The sequence below is a fragment of the Pleurodeles waltl genome, chromosome 10, assembly GCF_031143425.1.
Source record: "Pleurodeles waltl isolate 20211129_DDA chromosome 10, aPleWal1.hap1.20221129, whole genome shotgun sequence".
Taxonomy (NCBI): domain Eukaryota; kingdom Metazoa; phylum Chordata; class Amphibia; order Caudata; family Salamandridae; genus Pleurodeles; species Pleurodeles waltl.
In genome coordinates this window covers 611,527,869-611,551,348 of record NC_090449.1, presented here as the reverse complement: position 1 = coordinate 611,551,348, position 23,480 = coordinate 611,527,869, and the positions used below count along the sequence as shown (strand labels likewise).

Here is a 23,480-nt window from a genome sequence, read left to right as displayed (position 1 = left end):
CACCTGGAAGCTCGGCCTGCTTGGCACCGCCCCATCCCGCCCACCTTAGTAGTATGCAAAGGTCTTACCGCCTTTTGCCAGGATGATGGACAGCTTACCAAAGTGCCCCCCCCAATGCATTTCCCACCAGTTTTGGTGTCTCATTCTTGATGCAGAGGAATATGAGGATATCCCCACCGAACAAAGAAGCACTTATGTTTTATAGCTAAGAGGAAGGAACCTGGTTTGGTGGAGCTTTACGTCTTTGTAGTCTTGTTGGCCTCTCTATAGGAGGAATCATGTTATCAGAGAATTCTGGAGAAAGATGCACGAGGAACAATCACATCACCAACGCACATAAGGTAGCTGGAGACATTTCCTTGTGGTCGATTATGCTGTTATAGTGTAGAATACACACTGGACATTTTCCCAATAAGGTAACTCATACTAACTAACCAGTAGAAAGTACTTCAGTTGGGTAGACATTTTGTGCAAAGCTGTGGACTCTTGTTCGATAAATGGGCAGGTGCAGTTCCTTTCTGGCTGAGTGACTTACGCAGCTGCTGACACATCCACATGGTCACTCACACATCCACTCAGAGACACACTCAGATACTCACTCAGGCACTCATGCAACCACTTCCAGACCCATTCAGAGACTCATGTACTCAAACACAGACCAACTCAGACACTCATCACCCACTCATAGACCCACTTAGACCCTCATGCACCCACTCACAGACCCACTCAGACATACATGCACCCAGTCAAAGACCCTCTCAGACATTCATGCACCAACTCACAGACCCATTCAGGCTCACGCACCCACACACAGACCCTCTTACAGACTCATACACTCACTCAAAGACCTACTCAGAAACTCATGCACTCACTCACAGATGCACTCAGATACTCATGTACCCACTCACAGACCTACTCAGATACTCATGCACTCACTCACAGACCCACTTAGCCACTCACACACCCACTCATAGACTGACTCAGGGACTGATGTACCCACTCACAGACCTACTGAGACACTCACACACCCACTGACAGACCCACTCAGACACTCTTGCACCCACTCACAGGCCTACTGAGACACTTATGCACTCACACACACTCACTATCAAACGTGTGCCATTACAGTTAGGAAATCAAATTCAAAAACACCTCAAAAATTCACTTAAAAAAACAAAGGTTACAAGGACTGTATAGTTAGGAATAGAATTAAAAAAACCTTAGAAATTCAATGTAAAAACCAAAAGTTAAAGGGATGTTATAGTTAGGCTCACATTTCACTTATACAAAACCAGTAAAATTCAGCAGTTATAGTTACCTGAGCTAATTATAACTTGATGCCCCGTGATGCACTGATTATGTCCTCACATATTGCATCACTCATTACATGGTCAGTGACATCACTGATGACACCTCAAATGCATCACCGATGACATCATCCACAGAGGCATTCACACACCCACTCACTCCCCTAAATAACCTCTCATACACCCACTAACGTACCCAGACAACCACTCACATGCCCATTTACAGACCCATACAAGTACTCACAATACCACTCACTGTTCCATAGAGCCACTCACACACCCTCTCACTCATTCATACATGCACTCACACAACCACTCACTCACCCATACAGCTACTCATACAACCAGTCACTTACCCATACTGCCAATCACAGAGCCAGACACTCATCCATATACACCACTTACTCACCTATTCAGGCACTCAAACACCCACACACTCACCCATAAAGCCTCTCAACACACTCACTCACCCATTCAAGCACTCAGACACCCACACAAGCACTTACATACCCATCAACACACCCATACAAGCGCTCACACATCTGCTCACTCACCCATACATCCATTCACACAGACACTTACTCTCCAATTCAGCCACTCACACAGCAACTCACTTAACCAAACAACCACTCACTCGCCCATACAGCCACTTACACAGCCAGTTATTCACTCATACAGCCATTTAGACACCCACTTACTCACCCATACAGTCACTCACACACCCACTCACCCACACATACAGGCACTCACACTGCCACTCACTCTCCCATACAGCCACTGACACACCCACTCACTCATCCACACAGCTACTCCCATATCTTCATATACACCATTACAGGCACTCACACACCCACTCAAAAACCCATACAGGCACTTAGACACCCCCTCACACACGGATACACACAGTCATACAGCCACTCACATAACATAAGTTAGAAATAGTATCACTCATTAATAGTACAGAAAGTATACTATTTTAAATTTTGTAATACCTTGGTATATATGCTTAAAACTCAAAAACGTTCAGAAAACCTTCACACTCACTGGATAATGTCATCAGTGATGCCATCAGTTATGTCATTTGAGATGACATGGGTTATTTCATCAGTGATATCACTGACCATGTCATGACTGATGTAATATGTGAGGTCATAAGCAGTGCATTGCGGGGGCATATGTTTTAGTTAGCTCAGGTAGCTATAACTGCTGAATTTCACTGGTTTTGTATGAGTGAAATGTGAGCCGAACTATAACATCCTTGTAACGTTTATTTTTCTTTCCATATATATGTGTGTGTATATTTACATATATATATATATATATATATATATACATATATATATATATATATATATATATATATATATATATATATATATATATATATATCAAAAAATAAAACGGGTAACACCTGCACACTCAGGACTCCAGGAAAAGCAAAATAAAGTTTAATACAACACAACGTGTTTCGGCTGACACAGCAGCCTTGGTCACGTGACAAGGCTTCTGTGTCAGCCGAAACGTGTTGTGTTGTATTAAACTTTATTTTGCTTTTCCTGGAGTCCTGAGTGTGCAGGTGTTACCCGTTTTATTTTTTGATTTATGAATTACCGGCTTGCTCGTGCCGGTTCCTGCACCACCCCTCTTGGGCCGATTTAATTCCAGTTCGTGCATTTGAAATAATTTTATATATATATATATATATATATATATATATATATATATATATATGTCTTCATTCATTGAGGTTAAGAGTGAGCGATTAGATCGTTTCATTCAAAAGTGAAGCTGCACGCACCAACACGTTTCGAATCATACTGAGTCTCAATCATGGAAAGTGAGTCACTTCTTACTGTCAATTCATATGTAAAGTTACCCATCCTGCCAACAATGAGGCATTCTGGGTACTGTAGTCTTATTAACAGAACTTTAAACTAAATAAGTTCCATAGTGACAATAATAATCTTAAATGACATTACCCTCGGTGTTGCAATGTAAAGATTACATTAAGATATTAATTACAGCATAGTACTCACACATGTATCCCCCTGTATTTAATAATCATGGCTAAGTGCCCAACCATATGCTATTGAGCAAGTAAAAGAAGCGAGGATTACGCTGATGGTGTTGCATAGTCAATCTCAATTCTTATGTTCTAATTTGGCAAAATAACTGACCAAAAAGTATTTGTTGCCGCAGCCACTATATCATAAAAGTACTCCGTTATGGGTAAACTGAGCAACAGAACAAAATTTGGGGCTAAGTGCCCAGGTGCATGGTATGGTACTGTTGTCAATGTTGTTGCATTGTTTGGAATAATGTAGCCCACTAAACTGTACAACTGAGTACTGTTCACTTAAACGTGTAAACAATGTTACTTATATTGCTCTTGTTCTTTATGTTGCCAAGATTGTTCATGCAGTTACAGATGCACATGCAATTCCTTGCCTGCATTTAGCCAAATTGGGACCTTGGTGCGTAACCTCATTGTATATGTTGATTCGAGACACTATACTTTGAGTGTGTAGTCCCCTCCTCTTTCATCCTTTGTAACTTGGGCATTTCCATAATATGTCATAGTTCTCCAATTGTTCACATGTGCTTGATTGTAATGTTTAGCAACCACATAACTACTGTCCTGATGTTGTACACCCTTAATATGTTCCAGTATTCTCTTTTTGAGGGCACAAGTGGTGTTCCCCACATATTCCAAACCACAGTTACATTTAATAATATACACCACAAGCTGTGTATTGCATATTATTCTCTGGCTGATGTTTATTATTCTTCATTTATAATCACAAATAGACAACATTTTTGCTAATCTTGCAGGCCTTACAGTTGTTGCATGTGACTAACTGGTTGTTCCCAGTGTCAACCCAGGTCTGTGATTTGATGTCTGCAAAACAGCTTTTAAACAGTCTGTCCAAAGCGCAAGCTTTACTATAAGTAACTTGTGGTCATTTCCCAATTTGCTTTAAGATATTGTTATCACTGCTAAGAAGATTCCAATGTTTAGTGAAGATCTTCACTGTGTCTTGGCTTTCTTTACTATATGTGAGGATAATCTGAATAGTATAATCATGTTTCTCAGCAGTCCTATTCATTTTTTTGTCAAAAAGGATTGCGTAACATTTTAGATTTGGCTCTCTTGGCACCACTCTGAATGTATGCTCTGGGGTAGTCTCTTTAGTAGCACCTTTTCTTTGCAATCTCAAGTTTCTTTATTATGTCTCGGTCATCCAAGCAGCTTTCTTAGTTCTTAAAAATTATACTTTTCACTATGGCTTTAGGATGAAAGCTTGTGCCCTGAAGCACACTGATGGTGGGTGTTGACTTTCCATAGATGGTCATTTCCAGTGTGTTGTTTTGTACATATACCTGATCATCGAGGTAGTCAATTTGATCAGAATCCATATGACATATGAATTTAAGACAACAATTGTTATCACTGAGCAGATCAAAATACTCATCGCTCTTCAGTGCCATTCCAAATCAGGAACAAATCATTTATATACCTAAGCCAGAAGATAATTTAGGTCAGATATAATTCATACTCTTTATTCCACGCAATCTCTCTCCCACCACCCCACTGTGTGATCGGAATAGCTTGGAGAGAATAAAACTTCCATTGCAATTCCGCAGACTTATTGGTATAGCTGATGACTGAATAGAAAGATATTATTTTTAAGGCACATTTATATCATCTCCAGTAGCATCTTGGGATGTTCTGTTTCTCTGATATTTCTCTGTCTTAAAAAATACTCAACTACTCTTAGTCCTACAACATGTGTGCATGTATAAAAAGAGACTACATCAATGGTGACCAGGAGATAATCTTCATGTCATTCAGTGTCTGCAATTATTCTTTTAAGGGGAGACCCCCCAAAACCCCATTTTTAAAATAAATTAAGTATTTTTTATTTGAAGGGAGGCCACCCCAAATCTCCCTTTATTTATTACTGTTACGATTAACACCATGTGCCCTTACCTGCCCCTAAACCCTACAAAATACTTTTACCACCCCATGCCAGTACCAACTCCTTAGAAATACCCTTATGACCCAATACCCTTACCCACTCTTACCTCCTAATAACACACCTACAACCCTATACACCATCCATTTCTAAATCCTAAAAACATCTTTACAACCCAATTCCCTTGCCCACCCGTAAACCCTAAAAATACTCTAACCACCTCATGCCCTCACCCACCCGTAACCCTGAAAATACTCCTACGACCCTATACCCTTACCCACTCCTAAACCCTAAAAAATCCTGTACCATCCTATGGCCTTACCTACCCCTAAAACCTACCCTATGACCTTACTTACCCCTAAACCCTAAAATATACATGCCATCCTACACCTCTACTAACCCCTAAATGCCAATAATACCCTTGCCATCCTATACCCCTAATCACCACTGAACCCTAAAATAATCCCTAACTACACGATGCCCTTACCTGCCAATAAACCCTAAAATGCGCTTACCACCCTATGCCTCACCAACCTCTAAACCCTAAAAAACAACCTTACAAACCAATACCCGTACCCACGCCAAAACCCTAAAGATTCTTTTACCAACCCATGCCCCTACCCACCCCAAACCCTAAAAAACCCTTACCACCCTTTACCCCTACCAACCCTTAACACTAAAAACACCTTTACAACCCAGTACTCTTACTCACCGCCTAAACTCTAAAACAAGCCTTATCACCCTAAACTCACCCTATACCCATACCCAGCCCTAAACCCATATGTGTGTGTGTGTATATATATATATATATATATATATATATATTTATATATATATATATATATATATATATATATAACATAAATGTGTGTGTGGTTGTGTGTGTATATATATATATATATATATATATATATATATATACATAGACTACACACATACACTTACCTTAACTACGCTTACCATGTGTGTTATAAACATGCTTGACACAGGTAAAAATGTGCATTGTAAAGGCTGTGTGGTAAAGGCACTCCGTCCTTACAACTGGACTGTAATGGATGTTTCCCCATCTGTTTCATCAACAAAGTGTTTTTTGTTTTTTCATGTCATTGTGTAATAAAAACAGATATTTGATTAGAAAAAACCTCTAAAATGTGTGTTTTCATTGTGCTATTATATGCAGCTAAGGGTTTTTTCCTTTCCGATCAAAGCACTACCACAATCGTAGTATAAATTGCAATATGAGGCGGTTTACAAATTACAATTTTAATTTGTATTTTTTTTGTAAAACTTGGTCTTTGTAACTTAATCCCGAGGAGACTGATGAATGTGTTCATGGTCGAAATATGTCGACATTTATACAAAAACACCACTTTTGAATAAATAAGAACAATAATGATTGATATCAAAACCTTCAGAAGTGAATTAATGTACAAAGAATACACCAGCACATCATGCAATGATTTCCAGACATATAATGAATTAGAGTGAATTTATCCCTAAAGGAGACAAATGTGTGCCTTTTTCAGTCGTAATTCAAGCAGCCCAGAGTTGAAGAGTGCCTGTATTCCTGGGCAAAGGAACACTTCTGACTGAAAAGTCCATTTTGGGATGAGGCAAAGGCTAATTTGGAAATGTATATGGTCGTTCCGAGTCTTTGATAATTGAAAGAAATGCTACTTTTTCATAGCATAACATGTTCTCCGCCCCAGTGCATAACAGCTGTTACTGCGAGCACTGCTCATATTGGCAAGTAATGCTCTGGTTTTTATATAGATCTCATTTTCATCTTCTTAGTGTATCATCTAAGTGTCGTGGGTATGCCCAGATGGGGTCAGTGTGTCCAAGAACCCAAGCTACACCTCACTGATTATGTTCAAACAGGCAGAAACACAAATGGAGTGCTCTGTCTACCCATTCAGAGGGAATGAGTTTTATCAAATCGGGATCGGCTAATCTTCAAGTGAAAATAGTTTGGTTCTGATTTATGCTAAAGTAGCACAGCGCTGCGCCAAAAATAACAGCGTCACGCTGCACCACTTTTTAAACTCAGGGATGTATCGTATTTGCAGGAATATGGTGCAGCCCTGGTTTTTCTCCTGCGCTGGTGCTGAATTAAGCTGCCTGCACCAACACAGGCATTCTTGCACCATAATGCAAGGGCATCTGCATTGAGGGGATAGATTGTTTATGTGGAGTTAGGTGTCCCTTACTGCACTTAAACAATCTATAATGGCGATTTGGCACTTTTATGTGTACTGCAAAATGCTGCACACATAGAGGTACCAAATCGTCATTTTGGAATGATTGTTTATGGGTAGGAAGGGACACCTTCCTGCACATAAACAATCATCCGTGGCATTTTGCTTCTTCTATGTGTGGTACAGAATGCAGGACACATATGAAAAGCAAAAAACAGGGAAGAATAAAAGTATTCCTCCTCGTTTTGCCATGCTAATGCCACCCGGGGTGGCGTTGGGTTTTGGTGCTGCCACTGATTTACGATTACTCGTAACTCTTGGGCAGCGTCAAAAGCAATGGGTATTGCGGTGGAACGCCCACTGCAACACCCGTTGCATGCCTCTCTGACGCAGAAAACTGCATCGGAAGGGCCCATATTTACAAGGAGGCCCAATGGCACAAAAAGTAGCATTACAACTCCTTGTAAATATGGATCAGTGGTTAGCGCCACCGAAGCATCACAAAAAGTGATGCTCCAGTGGCACTAGGGGCTCTTAAATCTGCGCCTTTGTCCCTTTCTCTAACAGGAAGCCGAGCTAGCGCAGTGGAATGGAATGAACATAAAGAAACTATCAGAGACTAATACTAATTAAATGGATTCACCCACATCACTTTTTATTTTTCTCACTACATTCATCAAGCCCCTATTCTCTATGAGCAGGATGCTCCCTTTTTCGACAACATGAATGTGGTCCTGGTTTTTGGGGTGCATGCATCGGTGAAGCTCCTTGAAATAAACTATTGCCCTGATTACAACTACCGGGCTAATCCTGTTTCCACACAAACAGACAACTAGGTTGGACAATTTACTTATCCAGTGCTATTTGCCCACAAGTTTATGGCAGGTAAAAACATGGTGAGAATATTGCTGGCAAAGCGCATGAAATTCCAATTTGTGCACCTTGGAATTCTTTCCAGAATGAGAAATTGTAAGTGCATTCCAGTAAAAACAAATTTGTATTTCATGGCCTGTTAAAACATTGTGGCCAAATAGTCCAAGAAACATAACTTTCCCATGGGCAAAAAGCACCTGTACAGTTACTGCATCAGCACATAGCGGCCAGCTTGAAGTCCCGTTTCGGGAGAAAACCAGAGTACGCACCTGAAACGGAATTAATCCCCGCGCAGGCCTCTTTTGTGAGTGCTCTGACTTTCAGAGCTACTTTTATCATAGTGCAGTCACCGATTTAATATCAGGTATTTGCAAGCGGGTCCATGGTTGTTAAAGTGGGTGAAGAAAATTAAGATGGCTTCTGTTTTGGGCTTTTTTACTGCTAAAATGCAAACGATGGAAAAGATGACAAGGATGGTTTTAACTAAATGACTTGACAGGACGTTCTCGTATCTTGCTATCAGGAGTATTTTTAAATTCAATCCACTCACTGCTAAACAATCCATCCTCTTTTGAAAGATGTTTTAGAAAGTTATTCAGAGACCGGCTAGAAACGCTAAATTACAGACCTGTAGTGCCAGACTCATGACTTAAGATATAATAACTGAGTGACTCGTCGTGGAAGTGTTGTGAGAAATTGTCTTGATGAAGGGGTTGTGGGGAATTGCTGAGATGTAAGGGCGTGCAAAGATTACACTTCCTCCAAGAGGCTGTGTCATTACAGTAATCTGCATTTCACGAAGTTTTCCAACGTTGTCCCACTTCACTAGTGCATAAACAAAAGGCAATAAACAAAATTACAATATTTTACAAAAAACAAAGTGGCAAGGCAAAAAACGCTTAAAGTTTCAATTACATTCACCCATTCTTTGATGATAATTAATATGCAAAGCATTTGTTATTATCTCACAATAGCGTCTGTTCACTAAGTTAAAAAACAGCAGCAAAAAAGAGTGAACAGATAAGTAACAGGCTGTTAGATTTCTATCGGGTCTGTGAGGCCCACTATATGATACCCTTTAATCGAGATTTTTTTTTGTTGAAAAGTTCGATTCTAAGGTCCCTTCTTATCGGTGATAGTTTGATTCAGCTGGTGATCACTGGAACCCAATGTGTTGTGACTCAGATACCGAATACTTGTTTCCAAAAATATGAGACAAGGGAACAATTAGCATTCGGTTCTACGGTTAGAAACAGTCCTTAGTTCTATAAAAGCAAGAGGGTGCTCTTTATAACTTACCACCTGCAAAAGAGCAAGGTACCCAGCTGCCACGTTATCGAAGTTGACCTTAACTTTCTTCCAGTGGTTGCCTGTTATGTTGCATATGGTTTTGTTGGTGACCTCTTCGTAGGGAATGTCATTTCCATCTGTGGCGTTTACACATCTTCCAAACTTTCCTGCAAACAGGTTCACCCCCATGATGCTAAAAATGAGCCAGAAAATGAGACAGACCAGCAGAACATTCATGATCGAGGGGATCGCCCCAATCAGGGCGTTCACAACAACCTTAGACAAATGAAATGGAAAGAAAAGAAAGACGGTTAGTAAGAGAAGTAGTTCAAAAAAGTGCTAAAATGTGCCCTATCCTATCATTTAGGGTATTTTCATTTCAAACACGGTGACAGTGTGTTGTTTTCTTTTTGAATGTTCTCTTTTGTGCCTAACCAAATCTGCATATACTAATGTTTTTTTTCTGAGCTGGCCCTTACAGTAATAATTAACAGTAATTATATCTTTCCCACACAAACCAACCAATTGTCATGCCTGCCAGAAACAGTAACTTATCTTCATCAACGTTATCATAATTTCTATCACCAGGAGTGGTTCAAAGCTTGGATGTGCTTAGTACAATGTAGGCCACATTAAGAACGTTACCCAAGATTCAGTAGTACCAACACAATGACTATATATCACATTATACAGTAATTCGTCCTATCTAGTGTTTGTGACAGGTCAACATAAATACGAGCCTGAGAAGCACTGTAATTACGTTGTATCAAATCAATTTACATTTTCAGGTCGGATCACAGACAGTATAGTGTTATTAAGAAGCACATTGTTAACCAATAAAATTATTTCAAGTCATGGCTAATAATGCTATGAGTAGTAAGACTGACATGAAAATTGACAAAGGGAACATGTTTAATAACTCTGGTAGGCTGTTCCTTTATTTGTTGCTTCGTTGTCTACCACCTAAACAGAAAATATAAAACGATGCACAGATATAGTAAACATTGCACATTGTATTTTTTTTAATCCTTTCTGTGCAAGAGATAAATTTATATAGTCTGAATGTTTGCAACAACATGCAGAGTGAGTCCAATGCACAATGCTTGTTCTCAGTTTGAAGGTAGACCACATGCAAGTGTGTTTATGAGTTCTAAGGCATTCCTTATAGGTGCAATCAATCTCAGTGAAAAAGTATCATGTATGTACCACATGTGCAATACTGTAGGATCAGCACATATTATCCTTCATTTTCACATGCACACATGAACAATATTAGTGAAACTTATAAATTATCATAATTATTTAATATTTTACACATACACTGCAGCAAATAACAACTTACATCACAGAACATTAGTTGCACACATCTTTCACAGTCGAAAATACATACTTAGATGTATTTAACAGCAATCATTGCTCCTGGCTCCATGAGTGCTTTGCTAAATGGAAATTTCTGACATGAAGGAATATACCAGTCAAATGGGCAACTTCCGTAAGACTGTGGATCATTGTAAAGAGATGTGTGAACCTTTTGCATTGTCAAGTTCAGGAAAAGTCAGAGCCATTTCAGTATTTTTGTGTTATTTTGAGAAATCACCCGAACATTCCTGACATAAACAAGAGATCACCAGGTTTGCAAATGTCCAGCTCTAATTTTAATACTTTTTAAAGAACAATGAAGTATTTGTTGGGGGCATACTAAATCATTGGTCGAGGCTGCTTTCACCTCCACCTCAGATGTGGAATAATAAAAAGCACGAGACGGATTCCTACAATGCAGCATAATGTGACTATTTTGGGTACTAAAGACATCTACCTCTTCAACCATTATAAATTCACTGAGGTATTGTCATCTTTGCAAACATACTGCAGTCACTATGAAATGTATTCAATGTCTTTAATTTCTTCAGAAGTATACTGTAGGTGCATGTCATCTAATATTATCTTAAATGGCCTAATATGGTGAAACAGGCAAAATTATTTTGTTGGAGCATCTTTGCAAATCAGCAATGGGAATGCTCTGTAGTGAGCATAGGGTACGAGTGTGGACAAATTGTGTATTTTTCTTCACAAATAATAAAAATTATGCACATTACTCTTGGTGGCTATCTATGTGAACTTGCATACGAGGTATGTCCTCAGGTACAAAAGACATGCACGATATGTCATTAAGGGGGTCATTCTGACCCTGGCGGTAAATACCGCCAGGGCGGAGGTTGGCGGTAGCACCGCCAACAGGCTGGCGGTGCTCCGCCGGGCATTCTGACCGCGGCGGTACAGCCGCGGCCAGAAGCGGAAAGCCGGCGGTGTACCGCCGACTTTCCGCTGCCCATGGGAATCCACCATGGCGGCGCAGCTTGCTGCGCCGCCATGGGGATTCTGACACCCCATACCGCCATCCTGTTCCTGGCGGTTCGCCCGCCAGGAACAGGATGGCGGTATGGGGTGTCGTGGGGCCAATGGCATGGGCACTACAGGGGCCCCCGTAAGAGGGCCCCACAAAGAATTTCAGTGTCTGCTTTGCAGACACTGAAATTCGTGACGGGTGCAACTGCACCCGTCGCACCTTCCCACTCCGCCGGCTCCATTCTGAGCCGGCTTCCTCGTGGGAAGGGTGTTTCCCGCTGGGCTGGCGGGCGGACTTTCGGCGGTCGCCCGCCAGCCCAGTGGGAAACGCAGAATGACCGCCGCGGTCTTTTGACCGCGGTACGGTCTTCTGGCGGTTCCCGCTTGGCGGGCGGCTACCGCCGCCCGCCAAGCTTAGAATCACGGCCTAAGTCTTTTGTTCAACCTAGTCTTTCAAATGTAAAAATTACACTTAAAGAGCTTCAGGGTGACAAAAAACAGAATCACAAATTACCCAGAATAGGAAAAACCTAATGAATAAGATTAATGTGAGGTTGGCCGCGACAAAAAAATACGCCTGGTCCTAATCTATATTCTGAAATATTTGCATGATATTTTAGTATATACTAAAATATTTGCTGTGTAGTGTTTAGCTTTGTTACCCCTAACTTTTTCCCTTAATTAGGACTCAGATTATTCCATGCTTTGACAGTTAAGATTTATACATCACTCATATATGCAGAGTGCATACCCTTTGGCAGCCATTTCTGGCAAAATATGCCACAAAGTGATGATTGTCTTGAATGTTCAGCAATGCATTTAAAAAAAATAAAAAATATGCAGTGGTAGTTTTCTTCCACATTCAATGAAGAGATACTTCTGTGGTCACTCACTTAATTTGCTGAACCGTCCTTGTGATTGGTTTTCACACAGGTCTAGCACTGACATATTTCAAAAGGTGTCAGTCGAAGACTCCGAACTGCTTGGTAGTCTTCATGGCAGTAACACGGTGACAACTACGGAGGTGATATGGTTATATTTTGATTGCTTACCCGTAGTATTCATTATGTGAGTACTACTTTTCATCATTTAACCTCCAGACTGTCTCTCTGCCACTTATTTGTGTGTTATGTCTTTAATCGTTGAAGTTATGTCTACATATCATAAAATTTCATTTTGAGGTTAAAGTTAAGACTGAATGGCCTCTGATCACGTGGGGTTCTGCAAACTTATTCAATGATACTCAGAAAAAAAATTGCAATTCTCTCAATAACACTGCAAGTGCAAGTTCCTCACTTCCATATTCTATTTTGTTCCTAGTGGTTTTTATCTTTTATTCACGGTAGAACCTCTACAAAATTCTTGATTCACCTTACGAAACAGAGATACATGTTTTGAAGTTCAGTGGCATTAACAAAATAATTTTTAGGGTTACCTTTTGCTTTTATTTGTATCGAAGGCTGCAGTCATGCACATGTGCAAAATGAGACTCAAATAAAAAGCTGCAATCAACTTGGGACATATCACGAAGAATTTAAGGATATGGCAGTTGTTTGAGGGTGCGGGTTTTATGCTCATGTTTAGCAAAGTATCATTGTTACATCTCTTGCTCAGCTTTCCATTGCTTCTACATGCTCATTGGTTTTTTTTTAACGCTCATTGTTTTAAATGTTAATTTGTGTCAACTCAACCGGGCTACTGTATTGTTTGAAAATACAGAATTTGGGGAAGTGGCTTTAGGTTTGGGATTTTATCTTTGCTGTTTAAATGCAATGAGTTGTTATCTATTATTGTTGAATTTTTTTTAGTGTGATTTACTGATTTTAAGTCGTCTACCTTAAATGTTTTTTGGACTATGGCATTGCCTCAATAAAATAGATTTTAAAAAGGTGTAATAATGAAGCACACCAATTTATTTCACATCGTGATGATAAAAATGATGATGTGTGGCGTGTTTCCTAAAGAAAAAGTCAATTTTCTTTCCTAGTTACCAATGAAAAATGTGTGTACAACACAACGAGCGCAGTGAGTGTGAAAAAATAGATTTCTCTTAGTTGAACAGCATAATGCTTTTAATTCAAGCAGTTCAAGCACGCAAACTGGATATTTAAGCGAGTCCGCTTTATGAAAAAGGTGTATGTAGTGACTCATCTTTGATTTCAATTGGAGTGTACATAGTAATTATTGTTCGAATATTAGCAGGCGTGTGTATTCAGGAATCAACACATCTCTCAGTCACACACTAATTAACTGTAAAAATTAACTGTAAACATGACATTAAATCCAACATGTAAAACGTGAACACGAACAATACACAGTTTTGTGAGACTCAAATGCTTTCTACTAAAATGCACTACTTTATTGACACACTGGTTTGCATTGCTGGTAACTTGCGACCCCATTCTTTAGCTGGTGTTGATGTTTGAGAGCTATCAAAGCGCCTTCCATGCCACTTGCTGGCGGTGCTACTATGTCAGAAAAAATGGAGAGTTGTAATGTAATTAAAACACTGTACAGATTTTGTGGAGACGGAGCCATTGTGATTCAACGCCGAGTGCTGCTCAAGGGAAGACAAAAACTGTTCTTAAGCTGCAGACCAGAGGTAGCAGCTAAATGCAGCTTGATCTTCAGTGGGATTTGGGGAATCACAAAGGGGGACCCTCATGAACGTCAATTCACCAAAATGGCAGGGGTAACGGAAGTGACCACACTCCATTCGCTTCTTACCATTCACTCAAACACACGCTTGCATATGCACATGTATTCACACGTGCACACACTGTCGCTCACTTAAACACACTCTCACCCGCAAGCACGCACACAACATACATTTAAAAACATGTTTTACTCACCTCAGCTGCCAGGGATGGTCATAGTCTTGTACTCCATCCTTTATTACACTAATGTAGCGTTATTTACTATTAGTGTAATAAAAAATTGACAAAAAAAAACAAGGAAAGTAGAGCTCCAACGGAGGTCCCTAAGCACGAGCTGCTTATGCGCTCCTGGCTCTGATTTTGCCTCCTCTGAGGCCAGTTGTTGCAAAGGCAGTGTGAGAGATCACAGTTGCGACCACATGCGAGCACTAAATGACGTCTATGGGCAGACTCACATAGAAATCATGATGTGCATCAACAATTGTGGATTCCTCAAATGTGCAGAACTCCTCTAATTCACTCATATTGTTGCCACTTGTGCATCCATTTGAGATCATGCAATCAGAGGGCAGCGCCACATATACATAGGTGTAGTTAAAAACCTTTACCTAAAATAGGAATGACATGGGGTTGTGATCAGATAAAGTTACAGCCACCCTTTTTTGATTGGTTGGTGTCCTGTATTTTTACACCACCGCTTTACACAATTACCTGCTTGTTCTTGATGTGAATCAATGCAGCAGACAGGCAAAAGTTCTGTGCCCTATGTGCTGTGCTATTGTTAATCTGTAGTAAGGTTCACCATGAGGGTAGGATTACCTAACTTATTTTCACACGTTTTTAAAGTGTATTAATTGTTAATATGCGTGCAAAACCTGAAACATGGTTCCTACAAGGGTCATCTCGACGATTTTGCCTTTGCATAGGAGGAGCGATGAACAGATAAGAGTGTTCCTCCTGTGAGGGACCAGAGACAGGCAGGATGCACAAAAACCAGAGGACTGAGATAATGCATATTCATTTGCTGGAAACTTTGTAATGCTGCACTCCAAATCAGGTTGTTCCATACTGCTCAAGTCGCGTTAGCGGGTTAGTAATGACTGTGAGAAGAATGTACAAGTGTCTAATGTTAGGAATGGGAAGTCTGAAACCCTGTGCTAAATTGAGCCAAGGATCTTCAAATGTCTTCAATTATCTCAATAATTTGGAAGTGGTGGCTGGGTAAAATGGCACACCCAAGCTAAGTGTCCAGTAATAACAAAACAGTAAGCAAATTCAGTAGATTCAATTAAATATGAAGAATCCTGGTTCTTCAAGGTGAAGAAAAGCATACCAAGTTTCCTTAAATAGAGACAAAGTCCATACACTACTCTACAAAAAAGAATTCAATCTTGTATGAAGAGTCTTCTTTATATTTTATATGCACATTAAAATCATCGTATCCTTGATGTAAAAGATCTTGAGAAAATTAGCCAACGTGTTTCAACACTGGATGGATATTTTCCAGCCGACCTCCACAGGGCTGTTATAGAAAAACACAATTTTCAAAATTAAATGAGGGCAAAAGTACTTCACATCCAAACCGCTATACATGTCCGTGACTTGCTTTTCTAAAATATACCACAACCAAACAAGAGAGGGCTTTGCTTGCAAAATGCTACAAAATGTCTGTGGCATTGAGTCTCACATTCGACATATCACTTTTACAACTATTGGGCTCTTCGGCTAGTCTGACCATTATTTGGGATCATTTGGATTTATCAACACTTTTCTGCTGGTGCACAGTAAGAAAGAGTGAAGCAAATCGGCAGAAACTGTTGCTAGGTTATTTGCTTCCAACCCAAAATTATTTTTTCTCAGAAAAGTAGCTCAAAAAGTAACACAAGCTGGCTTTGCACTACTTTGAGCTACGTTGAATAAAGGGAGCATCCAATGGGTGTTATATGGGCATTCCCCTGCTACCACCCATGTTTTTTTTATGCAATCTCCTATCTACTGAGACTGGTAGTCAGGCCTTTGCACCACCCAATAACACTTCCTTGAGGCAGGCACTAACAAGGAGGAATATTTTTATTTCTCTTACGTTTCATACAATTATGTGTTATCGACTGTAGAGAACACATACAAATATAGAGAAGATTTAAAGTATGGCCAAGCACAGAATTTTGTACTGGAAGTATATGCTTTTGATACAAAAAACCTATGCTACACTTCACATCACATACACACCTTTTCACTATGGCGTGCCACTCTGCTGCGTAAAAGAGCATTTGCATTGGGGAAGAGAGCAGTAATGCCACACCTCAGTAGACATGGCACTGTCCTTTGAGCCCCTAAGAGCACAACTCAGCACTGCAACTTTGATTGCTTAGCTGTGTTGCCAGTGGCAGCCGGTAATTTTAGGTGGGAGGTGGGAAGATTAGACACACACACATATACACACTCACTTACACTCATTCCTTCACACACATGCATGTGCACACACACACACACACATCCATTCACAACGCCCATTACCAAATATTCAAACATGCACTCACACCTGCACCAAACATGAATAAAAAAAATAAAAAAAACACACTTACTTGCAACTCGCCCTCTGAGGTCTCAGGAGGGTTGGGACGTCTGCCTTCCCTCATTTGTTGACCTTAGGTCAGCCAATGAGGGAAGGCAGCAGCCCCAACCTCGTCACAGAGTCAGATGGGGTCAGTGACACTGCTGATCCCACTCCACTCTGTGACAAGTGTCACTGATTGACACTCAGCCCTTGGAGCCTCAGGGCTTAGAACTGAAGCACCCAGGTCGGAGTCAATGGTTGACACCACCCCTCGTCACTCAGACGGAGGGCCTCAAGGACCTTTTCTGCGCTCAGGAGGTCAAGCCCATAGAAGCTGTGACCTCCTCAGCCCAGCAAAGTTCAGCTCAGGCAGCCAGGAGCCTGGGCAAATAGCGCATGTCTAGATCCTGGCTGCCTGACCTGAACATGAGGAGTGTCTGTCAGACTAACCTCTGCTCAGCCTGACAGACACTCTTCTTAAGGGGTAAAAGGTGAAGGTCCCTCAGCCCCAAACAATGGGCTTCAACAGACCTACCCCTGAATGTCAGTTAGGAACCCCCTAGCACGTTATTTTCTTGCAGGAGCACAAATAGGAAACATCGGCCTGTACACATGTACCCAGAAAAACCAATCCTGCAACAATGCTCCATATGACCCACTTGGATTCGGGAAAGTAGCTTGTCAATTTGACACAAGTGATTGTGCATTTTTTATGCTTTTTATATTTGCTAATTGACACTATTTGTGCAGATATAACAAAGTTGTTTTTAAGGGAAGCCATTTCACCAATCTGAAGTGTGCGTTTTTAATACACAAAGTTAATTGCCAGGGTATAACTAGGAAGCTGTTAGGTTCACCTTGAAATGCTTACATCACGTATGCCTCTTGGTGAAAATGAAAAGAGTGTTTTGCCTAGAGGGGCGGCTAAGTGACTTCAAGATGCATTTGTTGTGGTTACTAAAAGAAATCACTTCCTTATTCTCTTGTGGCTCAAAGGATATGGATTGTTTGTCTCAGGCTTTGCTCTTACTGCTCATGAAATAATTAAACGATGAAGTTACGAGCAATGAGCATAAGGTGACTGGAACAATCAATCTCCCCTGAAGATTAGCAGCACAAATAGGCCCAAATGCGGAGAACAGCAACAAAATAAGACATCTGGGTGTCAAGTAGACCATCTCTCATGGACACAAAACGCAAAATACACTAAAGACAGTTTGAGTAAGACAGTCGACCAAACGAACAGACACGAATTACGTGTCATGCTGGGAGAGATTTAACCAAAATAGAGTTTATGCTATTTTATTTTTCAAAATTAATACTGAGTTCAATTTGCTTGGAAGGCTGACAAAGCCAGTGGTTCAGTTTTTCTTGAGACTGGGTGTTGTCAGAGATGCTGTGCAGCAAACGTACTGCCAGACACCCTCAAAAAAGGATACTGCCATCCTATATGACTAACTTTGACTACCGAAAAAAACATATTCAGCATTGCTTTGCAACCATTCTCATGCTAAAAAAGTTTAAATTTCTCATTCAGAACACCTGCCCCTTGACTGTACATATCCTTATGGTATGTACGGACTTCTCTGTGATATCCAAAGAGTTATTGACAATTGACCAACATGCCAGGCATAGGGGTTACTCCGTCATAATGTTGACAGATATCCTGTCCCTCAAAATCTAAATCCACTATCTTCGGTGGATGGGATATCTGTCACCGTTGTGAAGGAGTAACCCATTCACCGAGTTATAAATGAGGCCCTAAATGTAATGAGCAATACTTTGAGTAAAAAGAGCTCAGTTTCCCTAAAAAAGGAAACAGTATAAATGCGTCCATGCATCTGAATCAAAAGGGTAAATTTCAGTGAAACATACTTAAGAACAGCTATTCAAGTCCTGGCCTTCTCCTATTTACATTACAGCAAAGTCCTTCTCGATAGCATCCGAGACTTCACACTCCCCTTATGAAGGGCCCAGACCCATCACATAACTAATTAAGCGCATCACCCCAAACCAGAAAGACCTATACTGATTGCCATCTGTCACTTTTAGATCTAGATCTTGGTCCATAACTTACACAACAGCAACACACGGCACACCACACACTGACAAATTAAAAAAATTAAAGCCGAGAGTACACTAGGCAGGCAATTTTGAAATGCTAAACAAAACAAAACGGGAAGTGAGGCCTTCTATCTCAGTACGCTGGGTAAATCGAATAACATCTGTCCACGCATGTGATTAGCACTTCTGCCCCCACCACTTGCAGTTTAGAAAGGAGATGAAACATCCCCTCTCTCAGCTGTGGCAGCGGCAGTCCTAGGGTGCCAAGCTTCACTGGCTGCGACCTATCAACAGAAATACCCCATAATTGTACATGAGCTAAAATAAACTTGCTTTCGAACAGTCATCTTTCGTCCTAATTACTTTGTAAAATGGTTCATTGCTACTATGCTAGGCTTCTGCTACACTAAAACTAAGACACAATAAAAACAGGTTACTTTGATCCAATTGGTCCTCTTGTTCATGCATACCCCACTAATTGATCCACAGTATTGCTTACATTATTGATGTCGAGGAAAAAAATCTAGGAAACAAATTTGATGGTAAAGGAAAAGGTAAGTAATAGAAAAAAGGAAAGAGAGGAACTCCCCAGAGTTTTATTTATATACAACCAATATATTTTCATGCACAACCTTTTACTTACACATCTTAAGTAATTATTTAATCAATTAAAAAAAACTACTATTTAGCTTAGCCCTTGATAACTTTCTCTCAAAAAAACATTACAGAACCTGTACTGTAAAATAATTGCTATGAATGTTCCTCAGAACGCCTAGTGGAAAGCATATGGGGGCAACCATGAGCATATATCAAAGATGATGATGATGTAACTGTCAAATAGGAACTCATTAAGGAGACTTTAACTGAAACTGCAGAAAGTGATGGCTGGTAAAACCTCGATCCATTTGATCTGTCAGGAGCACAGAATGTTGGAACTTAGCATAAAATTAACCTAAAATTGTGTACACGGATTTAAGAAAGTTGATGAAGAGTTATCTGGCAAATTTATATTAGGCAACATACATAACCCCTCTTTCTTTATGCTAAAAATCCTCTAATCAATCTTTAATTTCCTAGTAAGTGATAATAAGTTATGATTTAATGCCGTTGATGAAATTGCAATGTTACTCTAATTTAAAGGTCTGCCAGGGGCTACGCTTGATATGTACACTCGTGTAAAAGCTGCTGTGCTTGGCACTAAACAAGTAATTACAAGGCACAGGTCCACTGGCAGGAAAGCAGAGCAAACATGCTTCCCATTCACAATGACTAATTAAGAATCAAGTTAATTATTGTTTGCTTCATTAGCACGGATTGGGACTGCATCCAAGTGCTTTCTTTGAGAGCTGGCATGCCTTATTTCCAGAGCTCACACTCCTCAGCAGCAATCGATTTTCCACATGTATTCATTATCGGCCGTTTATGGAACTAGACAGAAAATGGTTTGTGATGTTTTTTGGAAAATCGGCACGGATCGCATCAGAGATTTCAGTTTCCAGTTTTTGTAACCTCATCTTTACATAGTGCTTCACTGATTTCTTTGTTTCAGAATGCAATCATTGTAAGAGAACCACAAAAACCTTGATAGAGTACTCCCTGTCAATTCAGACACTTTATGAACATCCCTTGCTATTTGAATTTTGGCAGTAGGAGCTGCATGTGCTTTACTTCTTGGTCATATGCCTGTTCAAATTAAACAAGGACACCAGCATGGTTGTATTTATTCAGGCTTTTAAAAACGGTATCAACTTGATTAATAATGCTTGGACAGAGGTCTCAAATACCTAAAGTTCTACAGGGTCATCATAACCAATCAATCAATCAGTAGATTTGTAGAGTGCTGCTTGTCACCCAGGAGGGCATCCAGGTGCTCACAGGGCCCAGTATATTAGCTGAATAGCCAGGTCTTCAGGGACTTTCAGAACTCTGGAATAGATGGGGATGTCCTGCGATGAAATGGTGGCTTGTTCCTTGTCTTCACTGCTAGGTAGGAGAAGGAGCGGCCTCTGCATCCGCTATGTCAGATGTCGTTGGGGGGAGGGGGTTGAGGGTTAGAGAGAGGGAAGTAGAGCAGAGTTGTCTGCTTTTTATGTGTGGATCAGGAGATTGAACTAGCTTATTTTCTGTACAGAGAGCCAGTGGAGTTCGCTGAGGAAGGAGTGATGTGGGGTCATCTAGGGTGATCCAGGATAATCTTGGTGCAGTGTTATGTGTGGCCTGTAATCATCAGAGGAGATGAGCTGCAATCCCTGCATCAAGAGTATGGCTGTAGTTCAGTTGGCTGGAGACGAAGACCTGGTTGATGAAGTGTCTGAAGCTTTGGGGTATCCATTTGAATATCTTATGAAGCATGTGAGGATGAAGAAGCAGGACGAGGAATTGGAGTTGTCCTGAGTCGTCATGGTTAGCTTGTTGTCCAGAATGATGCCTAGGTTCCAAACATGGCCAGTAGAGGTAGGTATCGTTCCGAGTTCTGAGGGCCTCCAGGATGAGTCCCATGGGATCTTATGTTTACGAAGGTCAGCACCTCGGTCTTGTCTGTGTTGAGCTTCAGGCAGTTGGACTTCATTCAGTTGGCAACATCTGTCATGCTGTTGTGGAAGTTGGACTTGGTGTTGGTGGTGTCTTCAGAGAGGGAGAGCATGAGTTGTGTGTATTTGGCACAGGATATGGTGTTGAGTCTGTGGGTTTTGAAGATGCTGGTCAAAAAAATCACAGCTGCAGCAGCTCTATTTTTTGGTGTATATTTTTCTAGTTCATCTTCTACAAGGTTCAAGAGATAGGTTAGTGAATGAAACAACATCGAAAAAAGGGCAAAATCATCTAACATAACTACTGGGTCAAAAATACCGTATCACTAGCTAGGCAGTAAGGGGCACAACCATGTTGTGCTTTATGTAGAAAGTGTTTTGAACTCAACTTTCTGCTTTATTGGCAACTAACATTTGTAGGCTATCAATCAATCAATATTGGTAAAGCGCGGCTGCTCACCCTTGAGGGTCTCAAGGTGCTGGGGTGAGGGGATGGTCTCATTCGAAGAGTCACGTCTTGAGGTTCTTCCTGAAGATGGTGAGCGACGGGCTTTGTCTGAGGTGCAGGGAAGGTTGTTCCAGCTCTTTGCTGCAGTGTAGGTGAAAGATCCTCCTCCAGCGGTGGTTTTGCGGTTGAGTGGAACGGTGGCTAGGGCCTTCTGGGCAGAGCAGAGGGATCTGGCAGGGGTGTGGAAGGAGATGCAGTGGTTCAGGTAGGCAGGTCCTGCATTGTGTATGTCCTTGTACGTGTGGGTGAGAAGCTTGAAGGGTCCTCAGGTGTTGGGACATGTGTTCTCGGCGAGAGAGGTTCAGAATGAGTCTGGCGGTGGCGTTCTGGATGAGTTGAAGTTTTTTGATGTTCCTAGTTGAGGTGCTGGTGTAGAGGGAGTTGCCATAGTCAAGTTTGCTAGTGACTAAGGCGTGGGTGACTGTCCTGCGACAGTCTGCTGAGATCCATTTGTAGATCTTCCGAAGTGTGCAGAGTGTGTGCTGCAGGAGGAGGCGACAGAGTTCACCTGGCGGGTCATGGATAGGGAGGGGTTGAGGATAATTCCTAAGTTGCGGGAGTGCTCGGTCGGTCCAGGGGGCGCCGAAGGATGTGGGCCACCAGGAGTCATCCCAAGCTGAGGTGGCATTTCCAAAGATGATGAGCTCAGTCTTGTCGGAGTTGAGCTTGAGGGTGCTTTCTCTCATCCAGGTGGCGACTGCTTCCATTTCCTGTGTGGAAGTTCCTATTGGCAGTGTCCGGGTCTTTGGTGAGGGAAATGATGAGTTGTGTGTCATCGGCATATGACGCGATGTTCATATCGTGGCTTCTGACGATGGCAGCAAGAGGGGCCATGTATACGTTGACAGTGTTGGACTCAGTGAGGACACTTGGGGGTCTCCACAGTTACTCCTGTGGGCCTGGAAGTGTAGGGTGGGAGTCTGACCCTCTGCGTCCTACTGGAGAGGAAGAAGTGGATCCACCCCAGGGCTCTTGCGCGGATTCCTATGTTGTGGAGTCTGATGCGCAGAGTGCTGCAGGAGACCATGTCGAATGCTGCTGAGAGGTCGAGGAGTATGAGTGATGCGGTGTGGCCGCGGACTATGAATAATCAGATGCCGCCAGTGGCTGCCAGGAGGGCTGTCTCCATGCTGTGGTTGCTGTGGATGCTGGACTGGGAGCTGTTCAGGGAG

General features: G+C 41.3%; 1 protein-coding gene across 2 annotated transcripts in view; it reads right to left on the bottom strand.

Annotated features, from left to right (window-relative positions):
- Positions 1-23,480, bottom strand: part of LOC138261759 (sodium channel protein type 5 subunit alpha-like) — a 957,661-nt gene that overhangs the window by 73,756 nt on the left and 860,425 nt on the right. For both annotated transcript variants that reach the window (XM_069211083.1, XM_069211084.1), the window contains one exon: positions 9,655-9,921. In XM_069211083.1, coding sequence (XP_069067184.1) covers positions 9,655-9,921 — 267 coding nt within the window. The remainder of the gene's footprint in view (positions 1-9,654; positions 9,922-23,480) is intronic.